General features: G+C 37.6%; 1 protein-coding gene across 8 annotated transcripts in view; it reads left to right on the plus strand.

Moving 5' to 3' along the window:
* SYNE2 (spectrin repeat containing nuclear envelope protein 2) overlaps window positions 1–21,979 on the plus strand; it is a 321,249-nt gene that overhangs the window by 67,088 nt on the left and 232,182 nt on the right. For all 8 annotated transcript variants that reach the window (XM_072762565.1, XM_072762566.1, XM_072762568.1 and 5 more), the window contains 6 exons: window positions 7,480–7,541; window positions 8,735–8,830; window positions 8,922–8,999; window positions 9,088–9,180; window positions 13,584–13,765; window positions 18,035–18,231. In XM_072762565.1, coding sequence (XP_072618666.1) covers window positions 7,480–7,541; window positions 8,735–8,830; window positions 8,922–8,999; window positions 9,088–9,180; window positions 13,584–13,765; window positions 18,035–18,231 — 708 coding nt within the window. The remainder of the gene's footprint in view (window positions 1–7,479; window positions 7,542–8,734; window positions 8,831–8,921; window positions 9,000–9,087; window positions 9,181–13,583; window positions 13,766–18,034; window positions 18,232–21,979) is intronic.

A 21,979-nucleotide genomic window follows, 5' to 3' on the forward strand; every position in this document is an offset into this window, starting at 1 on the left:
TTCCCTTTCTATTCAGTAACAGCTTGATTAAGATTATTTGATATGGCTGTTGGCACACCTGGCTAAAATGTGTTGCATTATTTTCCAAATTTAGTTATCCCTACCATTTCTGTCCCAGGCAACAGTGAGTTGGCAGTGTTGTTTTAAGGAATGGCAACAGCATCTCATTATAGTACCTGCCCTTTTGTTCAAGGCATTTTATTCATGGAAGAAAGAAATTGTCCAGGAGTTCTTAAAACAAGGACTGGAATAAGGCATAGGCCTAGGAAATGTTGTCAGTAAATTCTTCTCCATACAGTAAGACAGTTTGATTTTCCATACTCTTAATACTTACTGAGTTTTTCAATCAGCAAATATTTATTGAGTACTTCTTATCCACAAGGTACTGTGCTAAGGGGAAGCAAAACCACACAAGCATAAATATTTAACTTCAAGGTTATACATTGAGTGGGAGAGAAACCACACACCCTTACGTGACTCTGGTGATACAAGGCTGATATGAGCAGCAAGTAGTAATTATCATAAGGTAGAAGTAAGCTGTTGGATGATACATATTGGTATCCTTTAATAAAATACAGATAGAGAGGTGCCTGTCTGGCTTAATCGGTAGAACATGCAACTCTTTATCTTGGGGTGGTGAGTTTGAGCTCCACATTGGATATAGAAATTACTTAAAAATAAAATCTAAAAACTACAGGTAGAATAAGAGTAAACATACTATTTTACAACTTACTTTTTTTCAATTAAGAATATATCCAAACCAGCACATATGTATCTACTTTGTTCTTTTTTTTTGGCCAGATATTTTTTGCTTACTTTCTGGTAAGCAAAAAAATTTGGAAGGGTATTATCTCCTTTTAAAATATTTCTTATAAAAAATTAAAAAAAAGCAAAATATTTCTTATAGCTTAGCAGATGCGTTTTAACTTTAAGTAGTATACCTAAGTCTCTGCTTTTTGAATTACCAACTTAAAAAATGAAGCTATGTCATGTATAATCATTTAATTTACATATACATACATTCATTCAACAAATACTGAGTGCCTCCTACTAGTGAGATATTCTAGAAGCTTGTGACTCAGTGATCAACCCAAACAAATCCTTGCTTTTTTAGAATATATGTGCTTTATATTTAATCTATCTAGAAAGATGCACAGGAAACTGTTAATTAATGTTGTCTCTGGGGAAGGAAAATGGGATTTTTGAAGGAAGTTAAGATTAACCTTTAATTTTGAGTAGTACTTGGAAAAATGTTTTATGAGTATTGTATATTACTTTCTAATAACAATATGAAAAAAGTCCAGTAAAGTGTTGTGGGAGACTAGAACCAGAAGAGATTATATCTATTTCTCTTTAGAGAGGGAGGCATTTGAACAGACTATGTCTTATTTTAACAGATGTCGATTGAATGCCCACCATGTATGTTGTGTTGAGTTTTTATGAATGCAGAGGGCCATAGGAGGATTGGCCATTCCAGAGGACACATAGCATGGCAATGGCATGAAATGCAGAAAAGAGTGAAACTTAACTGGGGAGTTGTGGATTTATAGTCTTCTAGAAAAGTAGGATAGGAGTAGAGAAGTCACGGGAGATGAGTCAAAAAATTAGATTGGAGCCAAACTATGAATGACCTAGAATGTTAGGCTAAGAATTTAGAATTTACTCGCTAAGGAATTAAGGAATGATCAAAAGATTTTAATGAGGAGAGTGACAGATCAAAAGAGTGAATCTGGAGCCAAGTGCAGTAAACCTGTTAGCAATACCAATAATAGGGAAGAAGAAATTCCTACATATAAGGAGATTGTAGAGCTTTCTCAGTGAATTCATGCAGGAGAGGACATTCCTGGAGAAGCCACATTGTAATATTGCATTGTTCTGTGTTTAAGTGATAACGTAACGATTCTCATGTCTGAGGTAACTGCTTTTGAACTCTTACTACCTGTGAGGATTGCTGGAGTCAACATTTTGATTAATTAATTGATTTGGGGGGAGGTGTCAACACTTTAGATGAACTCTTGTGCATCTGGGTCTTGCTGCTCCCTAGTAGCCCTGGTAGTTTTTCTGGGAACTTCATAATGAATTTAAAATCCATACTCCTTAATTGGGCTTAACTCAATTTGTTTTCATTTAAGGTGTCTTCCAGCTAAGGGTATGTGTTGCCAGCTCACATAAAGCAGATTGAATAAGGACAAACTCAGGGATTAAATGTATTTTTATGGTAATGACATCTAGAGAAAACCTTTGCCTAGAATGTCTTGCTTCTCAAATTCAGTCAGATATTTTCCAAGAATGAGAGTCAAAAATATCTACATAAACTTCACTATGTTTTTCTACATTATGCATATTTCTTGTTTGCCTTAAAAATCAGGATAGAGAATTTCTCATTCTCCATTCTTCGGCATTTTATGGAGAAATATACCATTATAACATTTTATTATTCTCTTTAACTCTTTCACTTTTTATCCCTAACATCTGCTGATTCTATTCTCTACGTGCCATTTTGAAAAGAGTTTTATTATTTTATTAGAAACTTACCTTAGAAATTACAAAATAAAATTTGACAGTTAAAAAAAATCTCACCCACTCAAATTAAGTTGCTTTAAAGGAATCGGTTCTCAATTATTTTTTTCCCAATGGGTCAGCCTTTGAAAAGAACAAATGGTTACTTATCCTGCCATAGGGTGATCTCTTTGGCTCTGGTTCCTGTTGAATTAATACTGCTTTTCAGGGATAAGACAGTATAAAAGTGTGAGAAAAGTGTGTCAAGGGATAAATAAAATGGCACATATGAAACCATTTAATTCAGCTGTTGCAAAAGTGTTTAATTGTACTTGGGCCATCTTTGTTTGCCATTAAGCAAAGAGTCCTTGTTGCATTTGAAGGGTTCTAATTTCCAGGTTGACAAGTTGTTCTCTAAATTTGGACAATGAGTTAGTTAAAAGCCATCAAGTTTCTTTTCTAAATCCTTTTCTGAAGATTTCATTCGTGCTCTGTTTCCTTTGTTAACTGGAGATTACTGGTGGGGATTTGTTCTGACTGCTTCTCTTTTTGTCTCCCACCCTTCCCCAGTTTCTATTAGATTTTATCAAATTAAGACAAGAATAATTTAGGGTTTTCATTGGGCAAGTTTTGATTATTTTCAGTTGTAGTTTCTATCCTTGTCGGGATACATGTCAGTCCAACCTCAGATTAGGTCAGATGCCCCCAATTGGAACAATCTAGTTAGAGCACTCAGTGTTGTGCTAGCGTTTTCCTCTTTCTTTTTTTTTTTTTTGTTTTTTTAAAGATTTTATTTTATTTATTCATGAGAGATGAGAGACAGAGACACAGGCAGAGGGAGAAGCAGGCTCCATGTAGGGAGCCCGACGTGGGATTCGATCCCAGTACTCCAGCATCATCCCCTGGGCCGAAGGCAGGTGCTAAACCGCTGAGCCACCCAGGGATCCCCCGTTTTCCTCTTTCCAAGATGATTTTACCCACCTTCGTATCTCCCCTCTCTGCCATGTAACTTTCCTAAAATAAGTGCAGACTCTTATCTCCTAGACCTAGCAGCATTCCTAATTAGTTTCTTTTTCATATATCTCCTGGGAGGAAAAATCTCTCTTGGTTCCTTAAGGATAGGAAGAGTCATCTTTGGCTTTTTTGTTTATTTTGGTTTGGATTTGGATTTCTGCTTTATTGTTATAATAATGGATAGGTCCCTCCCTGCTTTTTTCCATGGCCTTGATTAATGTACATTATGGGCAGGTAATTTGCTCCTGGAGTCATAAAAACTTGTTATCTCTCTTTTTTTTTTTCTCTTGAGGAGCAAAATTAGCCTTCAATACAATTTTTTGTTTAAATCTGTAATGTTTAACTATATGCTTAAAAATACTGTTGTATCATCTACTGATACTAAGAGAAAAAGCAATGAAAATACATCCCAAAGATTGTAGGAGATGTTGTAACATTTTGAAGTAGGACAAAATTGTGGTTCTTTGTAATTCTTTTGTTTATATAAAACAAGTAACTTTTTAAAAAAAGATTTTATTTATTTATTCATGAGAAACACAGAGGGAGAGGAAGAGACACAGGCAGAGAGAGAAGCAGGCCCGATGTGGGACTCAATCCTGGGACCAGGATCATGCCCTGAGCTGAAGGCAGATGCTCAGCCGCTGAGCCACCCAGGCGTCCCACAAATAACTTTTGAAAGCCTAAACTTTCAAGTTGGCTTGCCAGAACTCAATTCAGTTCAACTGATAATTATTGAGTATCATGTACTGTGTAAATCACTGGGCTATAACTAATTTAAGCTGGTAATGCAGAAAAATGAAATGGATTAAAAAAAGGAAAAAAAAATCCAACAAGGCTAAGTGCATCATTAATCTCTAATCAGCCAGGATTGTAAACACCCGAAAACACATTTACTCAGATTCTCTTCAGTTCCTCAACCTGAACTCACATCAGATTAAAAAAATGTTAAGAGCTCTAGTTAGATGTCATGCCAACAATTTCAGTCGTTACAACTGTGGTAGCTAGAGGTTCATAAAGGAGAGTGGAAGGGATCAAAGAAAAACATTAGAAGGTAGATCAGACAATTTTTTAAAAAAGGAATATAGACACATAAAAGTAGATTTGACTGTCTCAGTATAGTAAGTAAAGTATAACTATAATAATCAGTAAAATTATCCTTTATTAATTTTAACTTAATTTAATTATAATTTAGTTTTATTATTAATACAATCAATTTAATATGATTAATTAAAGTATTATTATTCTTTTAGCAAAAGTTTCTTTAGAGTGTCTTCTTGGCCAGATTCCTCTAGGTACCCAGAATAGATCACAGACAAAACATCTTTGTCTATGTGGTGTTTATATTCTGTTGGGAGAAGAGCAAGACATAATAAACATATATAACTTACGTAAGATGTTAAAAGGTGGTAAGTGCTAGAAAAAAATAGAGCTAATAAAGGGAAGCAGGAGTGGAAGGGTTACAGCTTTAAATAGGATGAAAGTTAGGCTTATGGGGATATCTGTAGAAGAGCATACCTGGGAGAAAGGACAGTTAGGGCAAAGCACTGAGGTGGGAATGTTTCTAGGGAGTTTGAGAAAAATAGGGAGGCCAGAGTGGCTGGAGTAGAATGAGCCTGGGGGATGAGCTGAGGGGGGTGAGTGTCAGCCTTGCAGCCGTCTTAAGGAGTGAAGTGAGGAGCCCTCAAAGGATTGTAAGCAAAGGAGTTTCCTAGTCTGAGTTAACATTTTAGCAACATCACGCTGGCTGCTGCATTGAGAATAGTATTTTGAGGGCAAGACTGGAAGGAGGGAGACCTGTTAGAGATCTAGTGCAGTAATCCAGATTGGGAGGTGGTGGGAAGTGGTCATATTCTGAAGGAGCACCAGAGAGGATTTCCCAAGGCATTGGATATGGAGTGTGAGAGAAAGGGAGAAGCCAGCTTGTGATGTAGGAGAAAAACTGAGAGTGCAGTGTCCAGTAAGGTGAAGGCTGACAATTAACCACTGGCTCTAGTCGGAGGCCGGGGAGGGTCCTTGATGACCTGGATTCATGGTGACCTTGATGAGGGAGCAGCTGGAAAAGGATGGGAGGAAGGGTATCAGTGAGGGCGAGGACAGTGCAAAGCAAGCAGAATTCAATGGCTTCGAGTCGCTGATGGGTGTCAAGGGTGGTTGGAGTTGGGGCGCTGGAGGGGAGGAACTGAAAAGCTTAGGGCTGTTGTTCAGAGATGCACAACAAGACTGCAAGGAGTTGCAGTTGCTAGTATTGCTAAGGTGAGGGGTATGACCATGGTGGTCAGTGGTTGAAGCAGAGAAGACAAGTTTATTGGAGAAGAAGAATACAACGGAGAGGCCAGGAAGTTGGGTGCTTCATCAGTATGTGTGTTGAAATTGTCAAGATGTAGGAGTTGTATTGGAGAGAGGACAGTGGGGAAGGAACTGAAATCTTTGAGAAATGGTGAGGAGTGAACAGAGGCCAGTAGATGACAGTGGGCACAGTCTGATGACTTGAGAGTCAAAGCTGGAGTACTTCGGGGACAGAGTGGAGAATGATCTGGAAGCAGTAGCGAGGGGCAAGGACCCTGTGGTACAAGGGGAGTAAGAGGAAGCAGAGCCAGCACTTGAGTGGGCCAGTTTTCACCAAGAGCAGAGAGGCAACGCCTGGCAGAGAGGGTTTGGACACATGGGGGATTTTGCTGAAGGTGTACTCTGGGTTCACGATCAGTGGAACGGTTTCAGGAGTTAAGGAGAGGTGGGAGATGAGAAAAAGTGTGCAGAATCTTATGGAAATTGAGTGAGAGAACAGAGGGGAACCTGAGAGTCCAGGGCGTGTGTGCAGCACATGTGCTTGCATGTGTGTATCTGCGTGTGTGCTGGGATGAGACCTGGTGACCTCTAGGTAGATGGTGGTGCCAAGGCTGTGAGCCTTGGGCCCAGGGAGGAGAGGGTATCTGTCCCTTCCTGGGTGGCCAGCCAGGTGAGGACATCTGGGGAGATGGAAACTCAGTTCTGGTGTGCAGGGTTGACATGCCTGCTGAAGCTGGGGAGGGCAGAGGGAGGGTGGGGAGCGTGGTGTTGGTGTAGGGCCTGCTCCTGCCCCGGCGAGGAGGGGTAGACATACCCTGTGTGTTCAGATCTTCCCCTTGACTCCTGTCCTGTTAGTAAGAGTAAATGCGGGCACTTCTCAAGTGAATCATTAACAGTCTCTGGAGGCGAGTGCTTATTACCTGATTCCTTGAGGAAACTGATGTTGCCCAGCTACTTGGTAACAGAGGCAGGATTCGAGCTCGGTGGCTCGGACTCTGACTCTGATTGCAGCTCATTTACTGTTGGTGCAGTGGCAGTAAATACTGTAAATATCAAGACTAAACTGTCCATGACTTTATGAGCCTTTTAAAATGTCTTCAGGTGTTCTGGGTTTGTCTTTAAGTATATATGGATTTTGCTTTGACTGCAAGTGCTTTTGGGTTGTGAAGTCTTCTCTCTCTTCACAGTTCCTCATATTGCACTGTCAAGGCCATATGGGAACTTAGTTCTTTTGTTGGTAAAAGTGTTAAAAATCATGGTCTCAGAGTGCCTGGGTGGCTTAGTCGGTTATGCGTCTGCCTTTGGCTCAGGTCATGATTTCAGGGTCCTGGGATCGAGTTCTACATTGGGCTCCCTGCTCAGTGGGCAGCCTGCTTCTCTCTCTTCCTCTGCCATTACCTTTGTTTGTGCTCTTTCTCTCTGTCAAATAAATAAATAAGAATCTTTTAAAAAATCGTCTCTTGTCAGCTAACCTGCATGCAGCGATAAAAAACATCTCCTATCAACATGCTATTGCCAAAGCACTTCTTGAACAAACGTCTGAAATTCAGACCAAGTCCTAGAAGGCTGGAAAAGTTGTGGAATGTGTGCAATCTCCAGAGTGATAGACCTTTGAAGGTTTGTTATATTTGAAAGGCTTCTGAGGCTTATTTTATAACTGCTGTTGTCTTTTTTCAATAGCTGAACAGGAAGACACTCAGAAGAAAACCTTCACCTGCTGGATCAACTCACAGTTGGCAAAGGTGAGGAAAAAAAAAAAAAGAGCAAATAAAGCTATAAACATATTTTAGTTATTCCTCCTTCCCTTCCTTTGGGCCCCAAAATGGTATTGGTGACATGTAAAAGGTTGAAAGAATGTGGTGAAGTCACCTTGACCTTGTTTAGATGTTTCTTATTCTTTCCCAACACAAAAAAGAGACTTTTGTTAAGGGTATGGGAGATAGTGCTCTAAAAATATTTAAGGCAGCAGCATCTTTTAAAAATCAAATGTAATAATAATAATAAAATAACAATGGAGTGTTATATGTATAACACTCATATGTAAGGAGTGTTAAATGTTAGACACTGTTCAAAGCTTTTTAAGTGAAATGAATTTGCATTGCATTTATGAGACTTGACAACATCTCCATGAGATATTATTCTTGTTTAAAGAACAAGAGGGCAGCCCGGGTGGCTCAGCGGTTTAGCACAGCCTTTGGCCCAGGGCCTGATCCTGGAGACCCGGGATCAAGTCCCATGTTGGGCTCCCTGCATGGAGCCTGCTTCTCCTTCTGCCTGTGTCTCTGCCTCTCTCTCTCTCTCTCTCTCTCTCTGTGTCTCTCATGAATAAATAAATAAAATCTTAAAAAATAAAGAACAAGGAAACTCAGGTACAAAGACGTTAATGTGACTTGCCCAAGGCCACACCACTTGTAAGTGATAGTGGTGGGATACAAACCCAGGCAGTTTGGATCCAAAGGCCTTGATCTTAATCACTGTCCATCCTGTCTCTCAGGGACACCATGTGCCTGGAATAATCTAGATAAAAAATGACTGAGTCTCTCCTCACAGGCCATCTATCCCTGTCCGATGCAGTTCTAGAAGGGGTAAATTCATAAACAGATTACTCTGGGAGTGTAATCTACTCCTCAAATAGGTCACTACTGGCTGATTTGAAATGCCATTAATGCTGCCTCCATGCACAGGTTTTAAGCTTTCAGTGAAAGCTACAAGAGTGCTGTGTTACTGGAAATTTGCCATGAGATAAATTAAGTTCGCTACTTCTCTTACCATGCTTTGATAAAGAACATTGTGTGTTCTCTCTCATCCCGTTAATTAAAAATCACTACTGAATTAATGCTTTTGTGAAGTCACACAGCACATTTATGGGATCCTTAAAGGTATTATGTTTTTCGAGCAATGTTTGAATGAGTATTTTTCTTGTAACCTCTTGTAGCACATTCCTCCCTCGGTTGTATCAGACCTATTTGCAGACATTAAAAAGGGGCATGTCCTCCTGGACCTGCTAGAAGTACTCTCAGGACAACAGTTGGTAAGCTTTTAAATGACATTAAAAAACCTTTTGTTGATTAAAAAATTGTTTTTCATATTTCTAAGTAATATATTTTGCTTGAATTTTGTAGCCTCGAGACAAAGGATCTAATACATTCCAGTGTAGAATCAATATAGAACATGCCCTGACATTCCTAAAAAACCGATCAGTGAGTATGAATTTCATCTGAAGATTCACAGGAGAAATTAATGCTATAAAATGTTTTCTCCTTTTAACCCATGTTTCTTCTTTTCCAGATCAAGCTAATAAATATTCATGTTACTGATATTATAGATGGAAACCCATCCATTATTCTTGGCTTAATTTGGACAATTATTCTGCACTTTCATGTAAGTAGTTTGATGATGTGAAAGCTATTTCTGTTCTAATTACTGCAGTATGAAATAAGTGTAATGCAATAAAATTCAGTCCTGAGTTTCTTCTGGAAACAAGACACTCTGGAAATCTTGACAGGTAGATCTTTGGCCATTTATGTTATTTTGCATTTGAAAATTGAATGCTGAATTATGATATCTTACATTATCCATAGTATCAGCACCAGTCTGAATAGAACCTGCCATGATAAAATTTTGCCTATTGTTTACTTACTCTGGCAAGAGATAGTAGGATGCTTTTTGGAGTGAATTTTTTTGAAAACTAACCCACTAAATTTGTAGAATCTCCCAGGTTTGTTCAATCTAATAATACCACAACACCTAGTCCTATTCAAGACTGATTCATGGATTAATTTCATGCCATATATATTTGAACACCTACTGTGTGCTAGTTTTTGTGCTAGGAAACCAAGAAAACAGCAAAGACAGTTATAGTCCAGACTTTATGATACTTATGACTGATAAATATATTCTCCAGACCTGTGATTCTGAGTTAGTGGAGATTTTCTGCTGCAACCTAAAAGTTGCATGTTCTATATCTCTATAATTACCTTGAAAATAACACTAAGGGATCCCTGGGTGGCTCAGCAGTTGAGTGTCTGCCTTTGGCCCAGGGCATGATCCTGGAGTCCCAGGATCAAGTCCCACATTGGGCTCCCTGCATGAAGCCTGCTTCTTCCTCGCCTGTGTCTCTACCTCTCTCTCTGTGTGTCTTTCATGAATGAATAAATAAAATCTTTAATAAAAAAAAAGAAAATAACTTTAAAAATTATGTAGGAAATAAATGCTTATTTTATAAAAACTAGAAAATGACTAATTTGTATAAAAATTAAAACATCTAAAAATAAGACTATATATGATTTCTGGATACCCACATTTGAAGTTGCAGTAGAATAATATGCATGAGGATGATGAAAACCAAATTTAGAATTGTGTTTTTTTCCCTCTGGAAAAGGAAGGAAATGGAATTGCAGAGGGAAAGACAGAAGGCTTAAACTGTGTCAGTGTTTCATCTCTTTAAAAAAATATGAACCAAATGTGGTAAAATGTTAAAATTTGACAATAATAGGCATTTATTATATTTTTTCTCCATACTTTCCAGGATATTTAAAATATAATTAAAAATTTCGACCAATAATTCTACCAATCACTGATAAGCACTAAATAATTTGGTATATAGATTTCATGATATGTGCAGCAGGAAGGAATGTATATATTCATCTACCTATCTATCTATCATCTATCTATCTATCTATCTATCTATCTATCTATCTATCACATGGAATGGTCATGCTATGCAAACTGTTTTCAGTCTCTTCTAATGAACATCTTTCTGAATTCATACATATTTGTTAATGGAGGCCTAGTGCTCTATTGCAAAGAACCATATTTCATTAATTAACAGTCAGAATGTTCACAGTTTTACGATTGTAAGCAATTCTAAAAAGACTACCCTTCAGATAAAATGTTTCCATACAATCTTAATTATTTCCATGACCTAGTTTCCTAGAAGTGAAATTGTCTGGCCATAAGTCTTGCTTTTTTTTTTTTTTTTGTCTTTGTATTGCTAATGTAAATAAACTTTTGTTGAAGTATAACATACATAGAGAAAAATGCACACATTTTAAGTGGTGTAGAGTTTGACGTAGTCTTATAAATTACATCCATGTAACTACCACCCAAGATAAAAATAGAGAACATTGCCTGCATTCCAGAGTTCCTAGGTGTTTCTTCCAGTCCTTGCCCCATTCCGTAAAGAAAACCATCACTTTGATCTCTTATCATTGTTTAGCTTAGCATTTTACTTCCCTATAAAGGAAATATAACTGAATTGGTTTATATACACTGTATACTCTTGTGTCAGATTTATTTCACTTTACATAATCTATGAGTTTAAACTTGACACTGTTATTGGAATTTGTGAATTCCTTGCTCCAATCCTCACTGATACTTGACATTAAAATTTTTAAATTTTAGCTATGCTATTGTGTATAATGATTTATAGAAGTTTTAAAAAATATTCTGGATACAAGTCCTTTATCGAATATCTATAAATTGCAAATATCATCTCTGATTCTGTGGCTGCCTTTTCAATCTTTTAGTGAATAGATATGCATGATTTTAATGTAGTTCAAATTTATCAACTTCCTTTTTTGGTGGTTAGTACTTTATATGTCCTGTAAAGAAATCTTTCCTTTTGTCAGCAGCATGGAGATAGTTTCTTATGCTATTTTCTTGAATAATTCTGTCCAAATTGGACTTTCTTCAATGATAGAAATGTCCTGTATTCACTGTACAAGACAGTAGCCACTAGTTGCTTGTGGCTGTTAAACACTTGAAATGTGACTAGTATGACTGAGGAATTAAATTTTTACATTTAATTTAATTGATTTAAATTAAACAGTCACATGTGGTTAGTGACTATTATATTGGACAGTGCAGTTCTAAAAGCTTAATAGTTTCACATTTTACATTTAGACCTACAATCTTTTGAGAATGAATTTTTTTGAGTATGTTATATTAAAGTAATCAAAATTATTTTTTTCCGTATGGCTATCGAGTTGACCCACTACCATGTATTGAAAAGACCATCATTTTCCTAGTGTACTGTAGGGCCAGTAAATTAAAAAAAATCAAGTAACCATATATGTGTGGCTCCCAATTGTCAGATTGTCAGTTCTGTTCCATTATTTATCCTTGCAAGTACTATACTATATCAATTTCTATAGCTATATAGAAAGTCTCGATATCTGATCGTGTCCAACTTGTTCTTTAGGATTATTTTGTTTATTGCTTACTCTTTGCATTCTCATATAATTTTTAAAATTGAGATGTAATTGACATATACCATTGTGTAAGTTTAAGGTGTACAACATGTTGATTTGATATTCGCATAAATTTTATAAATAACTTGTCAATTTACATGCATACAATCTGTTGGAATTTTAATGAGGATTGCATTAAGTGTATAATTTGGAAAAAATTGACATCTTTAAAATATTACATTGTTTAATCCATGCATACAATATTTTTGTTACTGCTCTGTTCAAAATAGTTTCTTTTCTTTTTTTTAAAGATTTATTTATTTATTTATTTATTCATGAGAGACAGAGAGAGGCAGAGACACAGGCAGAGGCAGAAGCAGGCCCCACTTAGGGAGCCTGATGTGGGACTCAATCCCAGGTCTCCAGGATCACGCTCTGGGCTGAAGGCAGACACTCAACCACTGAGCCATCCAGGGGTCCCAAAATAGTTTATTTTCATTATGATTTCTTATTTGACCTCTGGGTTTTATAACATTTTTTGCTTAATATCCAAATATTTGGGGATTTTGTTTGTTATATCTTTGTTACTGATTTCTAGCTTAATTTCAGTGTGGTCAGATAATATTTTCTGAATGATTTCAGTTCTTCAAAATTGCTTAAGCTTGCTTTATGACTTAGCATCGTCAATTTCAGTAAATATTTTATATGGGTTTGAAAAGAATGTTGATTCTGCCATTTTAGGTACAATGGGATACGCCAATCAGATCCACTTTGTTAATTGTGTTGGTCACATCTACTATTACTGGTGTCTGGTGGATCTATTAATTATTAAGACGTGTACTTCTTTCAACAATACTTGCTACTGTGTTTGTAGATTTATCTTTTAAAGTTTTCCATAGGTATTATCTTACTGCCCTCCAAAAAATCTGAACCAACTTATGTGCTTACCAGCAATATGTAAAAATCCACTTTCTCATACTTTTACTAGAGGATGCCATCACTTGATATTAACTTTTAAAATTTTTGCCCGTGTTATAAATGAAGAAGCTGTCCTCTTATTGTATACATTTGGCTTTCTTAAATGACTATGAGGTCATTTTCCACATACTTAATTGCAGTTTTTTTTTCTTTCTTGGAACTTATCTCTTATGTATTTGACTGTTCTTTCTGTATGTATATTTGTTTCTTAATGGTTTATCATCAAGGATTCATTTTAACTAACCCAGTCTCTTGGAAGACTTTCTAGACTAGAATCTCAAATTAGTTCAATTCAGATTAGAGTGACAGGGGTTGAGCACCAGCGAAGTGCTCTGTAAGCATTTTAGAGGGATGAATAGTCCAAGAGAGCTTGCCCTCAAGGTGGAATGCAATACCTGAATAAGGGCAACGAGTTACCCAAGTCCATGGAAAGAAGCCTAAGTGCACACAAGATGACAAATGCTGTTATTCAAAGATTTGTCTATTGCTTATTTCACCATGAGTAGCCCCTCACTGTTATAGGATACTTTTTTTTTAGTTCTTGTTTTGGTAAAGATTTTGCCTCAGTGCTACTAATTTATAATTTGTATGTGTTGACTCTTATGTCTTCCTTAGATTGAGGAGCTTGCCCGGACTCTTTCATGCAATTACAATCAACCTTCCCTGGATAGTGTGAGTGTGGCAGACTCATCTCCTACCTCAAGTCCTCCAGCTAAGAAATGCTCCAGAGCCCAAGAAAGATGGCAGATGTCTGCAAAGAAGGCTCTTCTCTTGTGGGCTCAAGAGCAGTGTGCCCCGTAAGTAGTTTGCTATGACCACAGGAGACACACAGGGCAGCTTTATCCACTACACAGCCCTACTGACTCCAGGTCTGAAAATCAGGCCGACTAGGTGTAACACCCATCTGAACACTTTCTACTCCTAAAAGGTAAATGTTTACCAACCTCCTTCTTCTCAGAGTGAATTGTACAATGTAGAGGTTCATGAACTCAGCCATTTTTGGTTTCAAAGGCAGCAGATGATGTTACTGGGTAACTTCCCTCACCTCCACCCCTGTGTTTAGGTGGACTATTACTGTGTAAAAATAAAGCGGTCTTTAAGTATCCTTTTCTTTAGGCATAATTCCCCTATGCAACCAGGAGATGGATTCAAATCCCAAACATTTTACCACACTAGGAACTCTTTAAAAGTCAGGACTACATCTTTATTGACTGTGAATCCTCAGAACCTAGCATAATATGAGTTCATAGTAGGTGCTTCATAAAATGTATATTGAAGGAGTGAATGAGCAAATGAAGGAGTAAGTAATCAACACATAAAATTATCTTTTGGAGCTGTATCTGATTACATTAAAAGACCATAGTACCCACTGTTTAGACATTTGTAGCTCAGTTAGAGAACGGAAGCCAGAGAATAGGATTTGTTTAAAAGAGTAGGGATGATGAAAGGAAGTTACTGCTCAGAAATTCTATTTTACAAAGAAAAAGGTTTTTTTTTTTGTTCTTGTGAGGCATTTACTCTGTCGTTATAAGCACTTGCTGGGATAGGATTTAGGAAAAATAAGGAGTTAGGATGCAGGAGAACTCACCACGAAATGAGCTGTGGAGTTCAAAAGGCATTCCTTGTCATATCATAGCGTTGTCTGGATAAATAGAGGCATAAATATGTCACTAAGGCCTCTTAAATAGCAGGCTTCTGAGTAACTTCTTCCCAATGAAAGGCTAAGATGCTAATTTCTGCCTTCAGCCTTACCTTTCTTTGTCATTCATCCTTTGCATTTCATGAGGAACAAAAAAACCATGTATCTTATGAGGTTTTTTTTAAAGAGTTTATTTATTAGAGAGAAAAGAGCATGAACACAAGCAGGGAAGTAAGTGGCAGAGGGAGAGGGAGAAGCAGGCTCCGCACTGAGCAGGGAGCCCGATGTGAGGCTCTATCCCAGGGACCCTGGAATCAGTATCTGAGCTGAAGGCAGCCACTTAACCGACTGAGCCACCCAGGTACCCTATCTTATGAGGTTTTAAGTATATCAAATGAACTTTTTCTTCAATCTTCGAGAGACAATTTTACTTCAGTTTTCTACCATGCGTGAAAGCGTTATCAAATCATATTCAGACTTGTTCCATTTACCGGTAAGTAAGTTTCTTTAAAAAAAAACAAAATGTTTTATTTATTTATTCATGAGAGACACAGAGAGAGACAGAGACATAGGCAGAGGAAGAAGCAGGCTCCTCACAGGGAGCCCAATGTGGGACTTGATTCCGGACCCTGGGATCACGCTCTGAGCCAAAGGCAGATGCTTAACCGCTGAGCCACTCAGACATCCTGGTAAATAAGTTTCAAACCAGTTCAAAGTTCAAATATGATCTTTTTCTCCATGTCTTTCCTTGCTTTTCAACTATGAGCTCTGCTAAACTTATCAAGATGTAGTAAATCATTCTTAAGTAATTCATCAGGAGTTTATCTTTGTTTTGGCCATCATTGGTGATATTATTAGGTAACTTTTATTTCAGTATTCTGTGATACTCTGGAAGTCACTTGAGTTCCAGAGTATAGTTAGACTATGTTGTAAGAAATATGTTCTCTTATTTTTGAAGGAGATGAATTGAGGCCCTTGTTTGCAACTTCTAAATGAGCTTAGATCCTGCCAATCACTTTGGAGCCCTTAACCTGCCCTCCATAACACCTGGCAGCTGGTGCAGGTCCATATAGAGCTGACCTCACAGTCTGGTGCTTTACTGAAGGCAGTGTCAGCACTTAGCTATTTCTGACCCCCACTCTGCCCTGCCCTCAAATGAGGGCGGTGGCCTTCATCCCTTTAGCTAGTTTTGCTTAGCATCTAAGCACACTTCCTGAGGCTAGAATCCTGGATTTGAATCCTAGCTCCCTGCACTTTCTAACTGGTGACTTCTGATATTTAATATTTTTGAATTTCCTCAATCGTAAAAATGTGGACAGTACTAACACTTCTTAGGGTTATTATGTATATTATAAGAATTATTTTTTAAAGAGCATTTAGAACAGGGGCACCTGGCTGGCCCAGTGGTTGAGTGGCTGCCTTTGGCTCAGCTTGTGATCCCCGGGTTCTGGGGTTGAGTCCTGCATCAGGCTCCCCGCAGGGAACCTGCTTCTCCTTCTGCCTATGTCTCTGCCTCTCTCTGGGTGTCTCTCATGAATAAATAAATAAAATCTTAAAAAAAGGGTATTTAGAACAGTTTCTGGACACAGCATGGACCATGTAAGTATTTGTTAAACAAGACAAAAGTCACTGACTAGAATACTATTTTAGTTTATCACAGTCATAGTTGAGACATTTTTTCCTAAGGGATTCAGGAAAGGCCATGTCATCAGAAGCTGATTTTCTCCAAAAGTTTTTATCATTTGATTCATACTTTAAATTAGTCCATTAAATTTCCTTGTGTTTTTTGTGAGATATTAAATTGTTTTGGAATATTGTTTTGGAATATTTCCCACATTTTGTATGCACCTATAGTTGTTCTGGAATAGTTGTTCTGGAATATTTCCCACATTTTATTCTGGAATATTCCCCACATTTTGTATGCAGCTAGCTATACTCTTATAATATCCTCACTGCTCCCTTGTCAAATACAGATGAGTGATTGATGGAGTGATTTGAAATATGTATATTAAGCACTTTTATATGCCAGACACCGTTTGGAGATGAGTCTACTGTGATAGTCAAGAAATACAAGGCCCTTGCTCTCCAGGGCCTTGTGCCTGTAGCAGATGGATCAATATGATAACTACAGTTGACAATAAGCTCAGGGACCTTATGATGATGATTGAGAATGCTGAGAGTGGAAGGATGGCCTTTATCTGAGGTGGTCATGGAGTGTCTTTCTGAGGAGGAGACCTTTGAGCTGAGGCCTGAAGGAGAAGGCTTCAGGTGTATGAAGATCTAGGAGAAAGAGCATCCAAGCAGAAGGATTAAAAAGAGCACGGTGTTGAGAAACAGGAACAAAGCCAGCATAGCTGCCACATTGTAAGAGAGGAGATGTAAGAGTAGGAGTGGGAGGCAGGGGCCAGAGTGAGAGATATTATTCTGACAAGTGATGACAAGGGTGTTTTTTTTTAAATAATTTTTTTATTGTAATAAAATATACATAACATGAAATTTATCATTTTAACCATTTTAACCATTTTTAAGTGTACAATTCAATGGTGTTAAGTGCATTCACATTGTAATGTAACCAGCACCACCATCCATCTTCAGAACTTTTTTCATCTAGTAAAACTAAAACTACTCCCCACCCTCCCCTTCCCCAGCCCCTGGCAGCCAGTGGTCTACTTTCTTTGTCTATGAATTTCACTACTGTACGTACCTTAAATGAGTGGAATCATATAGGATTTGCCCTTTTGTGACTAACCTCTTTCACTCTGCATTCACATCTTCTAGGTTCATCCATGTTGCAAGATGTGTTAGAATGTCCTTCCTATTTAGGGCTGAGTAATACTCCATTGTATGGACACTGCATTTTGTTTATCTATTCATCTGTGATGACTAGTTTTAAGCAGAGGGGTGGCAAGGTCTATATCCAATGAGCTACTGGCCATTGACATGGCATAGTGTTTCATTTAAGTTGTTATAATGAGAAAGATTATGGTTTCCTCTGGAGAAAGGAAATTAACTACATGTGGGGATCTAAAGTCAGTCGTAAGCCAACAGATTGTTGAATGGAGAGCATTAAACTTGAGTGCATATTGTCATTTGGAGGGCTTTTAAAGACATAGATTTCAGATCTACCTCCAGAATTTGATGGGGGTACGTTTGGGGTTGGATCCGACTGAGAATTTATATCTCTAGCACTTGCAGCCCAGGTGATGCCAGTACTGCTGGTCCCAGGGCCACACTTTGAGAACCAGTGTTCTGTAGTATCAGACATAGCATTTGACTTCAATCTGACCACAAGATTGAAAGAAAATATTTTCCTAGGATGATTTATATGATTCACTGAAATTTGTTTTAATTACTATTGAATATAGTGGATGTGCTTTGATAAATTTTTTAAAATAGTATTTATCATGTTTTTGTCCTCTTGTGATAGGTATGAGTCTGTCAATGTGACAGATTTTAAGTCAAGCTGGAGAAATGGGATGGCTTTTTTGGCGGTCATTCATGCCTTACGACCAGACCTAATTGACATGAAGAGTGTGAAGCATAGATCCAACAAAGACAATCTGCAAGAGGCCTTTGGAATTGCAGAACGAGAATTTAAAATCCCCAAATTGCTTGAGCCAGAAGGTAAAGAATCTTTTTTCTTTTTGAAACAATGTCCAGTGTGAAATTGGTTTAAAAAGGCATCTAAAGTGGCACCTGGGTGGCTCAGTGGTTGAGCGTCTGCCTTTGGCTCAGGTCGTGATTCCAAGGGTCCTGGGATCAAGTCCCACATCAGGCTTCCACAAGGAGCCTGCTTCTCCATCTTCCTATGTCTCTGCCTTTCTCTCTGTGTCTCTCATGAATAAATAAATAAAATCTTTTAAAAAATGGGAACTATATGTAAATAAAACGGCATTATATAATTAGTCCTGAAGGGTTAAACTTAAAACTCTTTATTAAATTTCATGAAATTAAGAATTCCTACCAATTTGTTAACTTCAGTAATTACAGGGATGATATAAGAGCTGAAAGCAAACAGTGCTGTTATTGGAAATAATTTGAGTCTTCGTCTTAAGTTTCTTTTGTTGTGTTCTGTATCACGTTCCCTTGATTCTGTTACTCTGTTACTCTAAAATGTCTCTAGTAAACCCGTTCTTTGAATTAAGTATTTCCCCTACCTCCTCCCCCTCAATAATGCTGAACTTCCATGAGTCCAGAAACTGCTTTTTCTGTTTCCACCTCTATGGCTGGCTCAGCTTTGCCATGGCTATGCTCAATATATTGTGTTGGATTGTTAACAATGACGACAGCAAAATCTGAAATACTGGTTATATTCCAAGAGGTAATTATGTTAACTTCATAAAATTAAGATTAAGGTGATTTATTTCTTTGGAAAATCACTTTACTTTGGATTGAATTGTTTCTTAATGTACCAAAGCTTATTAAAAATCCTAGTAAGAAAAAAAATCCTAGTAAGGTCCGTGAAAGAGGTATGTAGGATTAGTGGAGATTATAATGAAGTAACAGATTAAGAGATACAAATTCTAGTCTCAGCTCTATAACCCTGGGTGTTTAGGTTAATGTGTGACTGGCTCTCCAAAACAATCTGTGTGTGTGTGAGTGTGTGTATATACTTATATAGGTCTATTACAAATATTACTAATATAAAGCACATATAGCACATAGTTTACAAGTAATAATACAATATATGATACACTTTATTATAAATTCCATATAGCCTTCAAATACTTTTGTTGATTTTTGCCAAACTCTTTTTTATTTTTAAAAGACATTTTTTATTTATTTGAGAGAGCAAGAGAGAGCCCAAGTTGGGGGGAGGGGCAGAGGAAGAGGGAGAGGGAGAAGCAGGCTTCCCCGCTGAGCAGGGAACCCAAAGTGGGGCTCAATCCCGGGACCCGGGAATCATGACCTGAGCTGAAGGTAGATGCCTAACTGATGGAGTCACCCAGGTGTTTCTTTGGCAAACTCATATCCATCTGCAGCCAATTTATGGCCGCAGTTGCTGGACATGTATAGTTCTGACATGAATGTTGGTGGATAATTTCCTTTACATTCACAAGGAAGTATGACAGCAAAGAAGTTTGTCACAGCTTCATTTGCACTTCAACAACATAAAGGATTTTTTGCTGAATCTAATACTAGAAGAATATTTCCTTAATTTTTTTGTGCTATGTGCAATTTAACAGCTCTAAGCAGGGCATACTTTTAAGCTTAACTTGCATTATTAACATTTTCTCTATCCTTTTCTTCATAATCAACAAAACAAGAAATCAAGCCCTCATTTGCTGATTCGTGTTTGTGTGTGTGTGTGTGTGTGTGTGTGTGTGTGTGGTTTGAACAGTACCGCTTCAGCCAATTCCAATGTGAAGTCACTGAACACAGAGTAGGGAAAATATGTGCAACTCTAACATAGCATTATGTATTATGTTTTTCTATCATACAGGTACAATAGAGGTAAATAACCTCAAGAGAATAATAGTAAAATGTAGTAAAATTGTTGGGAAGTGGTGAGTTTTGAGTATCTATTACCATTGTTTTAATATATTTTTTGATTATGCATTCATATAATCTAATTTTTAATGCTGTGTTTAACAACCAGCTGATAAAAGTGCTGAAAATCTAATAATCAGCTCTCTGAAGCTGAGCCATCTGGCTCCAGCATAGCACTAAGTGATTGTGGCTTTGTCACTTAACTTTTTGGATTTTAAATAGCTTTATTGAGATGTAATTCACATACCATAACAATTTACCCATTTAAGTGTACAATTCAATAATTTTTCAGTTTATTAGTGAAAATTTCCAGCCATCATCATAATCAATTTTAGAACCTTTTCATCATTCTGAAAAGAATCCCATTGGCAATCTCTCCCTATCCGCCCCCCCCGCCCCCCCCCCCCAGCCCTTGCAACCACTAATTCTTTCTCTTCCTATAGATTTGCCAATTCTGGACATTTCACATAAATGTAGTCTTTTGTAGCTGGCTTCTTTATCTTAGCATAATCCTTTCAAAGCTTATCTGTGTGGCAATATTTGTCAGTACTTCATTCTTTTTGTTTTTAATAGGCCTTACATTTTAGAACATAAGGTTTACAGAAAAATTGGGAAGATCTAGTAAGTTCCACAAAATTTTCCCTACTGTTGACATATTAGTACATTTGTTATAATTAATGAACTAATATTGATATATTTTTGTACTTTATTCACACTTCTTTAGTTTTCCCCTCATGCTCTTTTTCTTTTCAGGATTCCATCCAGAATTCTACATTACATTCAGTTTTCGTGTCTTTTTTTGGCTACTCCTAACTGACAGTTTCTTAGACCTTTTTGTTTTGGTGACCTGAGAGTTTTGAGGATTACTGGTCATATATATTATAGAGTACTCCTTTGCTGGAATTTGCATTATGTGTTTTCTCATATTAGATTGTGGTTATGGGTTCTTGGGAGAAAGACCACAGAGGTAAAGTGCCATTCTTATATCAGGGGAACATGCTGTCCATATTATATCTGGTGATGTTAACCTTGACCACCTGGCTGAGGTAGTATTTATCAGGTGTCTCTCTTGTGAAGCTATTTTTTTGTTTCCATCTTCCTGTATTGTACTCTTTGGAGGGAAGTGATTCTGCATAGCTCACACATAGGAAAGTTATGCGCACTCTCCTTGAGGGCAGGTTATCTACATAAATTATTTGCAATTCTTTTGCAGGAGCTATGTCTGTTCTCTCCTGCATCTATTCACTTATCCAACCAGTTGTTTATATCAGTATGGGCTATGGACATTTTATTTTATACTTTGGGTTGTAATCTAATACTACGTTGTTTTATTGCTCAAATTGAAAAAGATTTTTTTTTAAACTTTTTATTTTATTTTATTTATTTATGATAGGCACACAGTGAGAGAGAGAGAGAGGCAGAGACACAGGCAGAGGGAGAAGCAGGCTCCATGCACCGGGAGCCCGATGTGGGATTTGATCCCGGGTCTCCAGGATCGCGCCCTGGGCCAAAGGCAGGCGCTAAACCACTGCGCCACCCAGGGATCCCGAAAAAGATTTTTTTAAGCCCAGAGTTTTAGCCCTTGGGAGCTCTTTCAGCTAGCTCCTGATCTTCTTTGACATATCCCCATTAGTGCTGTTCCCTCATTTGTTTTAGAACACATCCTTATCTTCTGGCGCTGTAAGATAGACCAGGGTCATCTTATACATTTCCTCCCCCAATCCGGGGATCAACCTTCTCTCCAAGGAGCATTGTCTCCTTCTATTGGAAAGTGACATTCAAGGCTAAGCTCTGGGTGCTAACTGTGCTTGTTGCTATTGGTTCTTAGCCTTCTTGGGCCTCAGTTGAATCAGATGATATTTCTAAATTAAAAGTTAGCCTA

This window comes from Vulpes vulpes, chromosome 6 (genome assembly GCF_048418805.1).
Source record: "Vulpes vulpes isolate BD-2025 chromosome 6, VulVul3, whole genome shotgun sequence".
Taxonomy (NCBI): Eukaryota; Metazoa; Chordata; class Mammalia; order Carnivora; family Canidae; genus Vulpes; species Vulpes vulpes.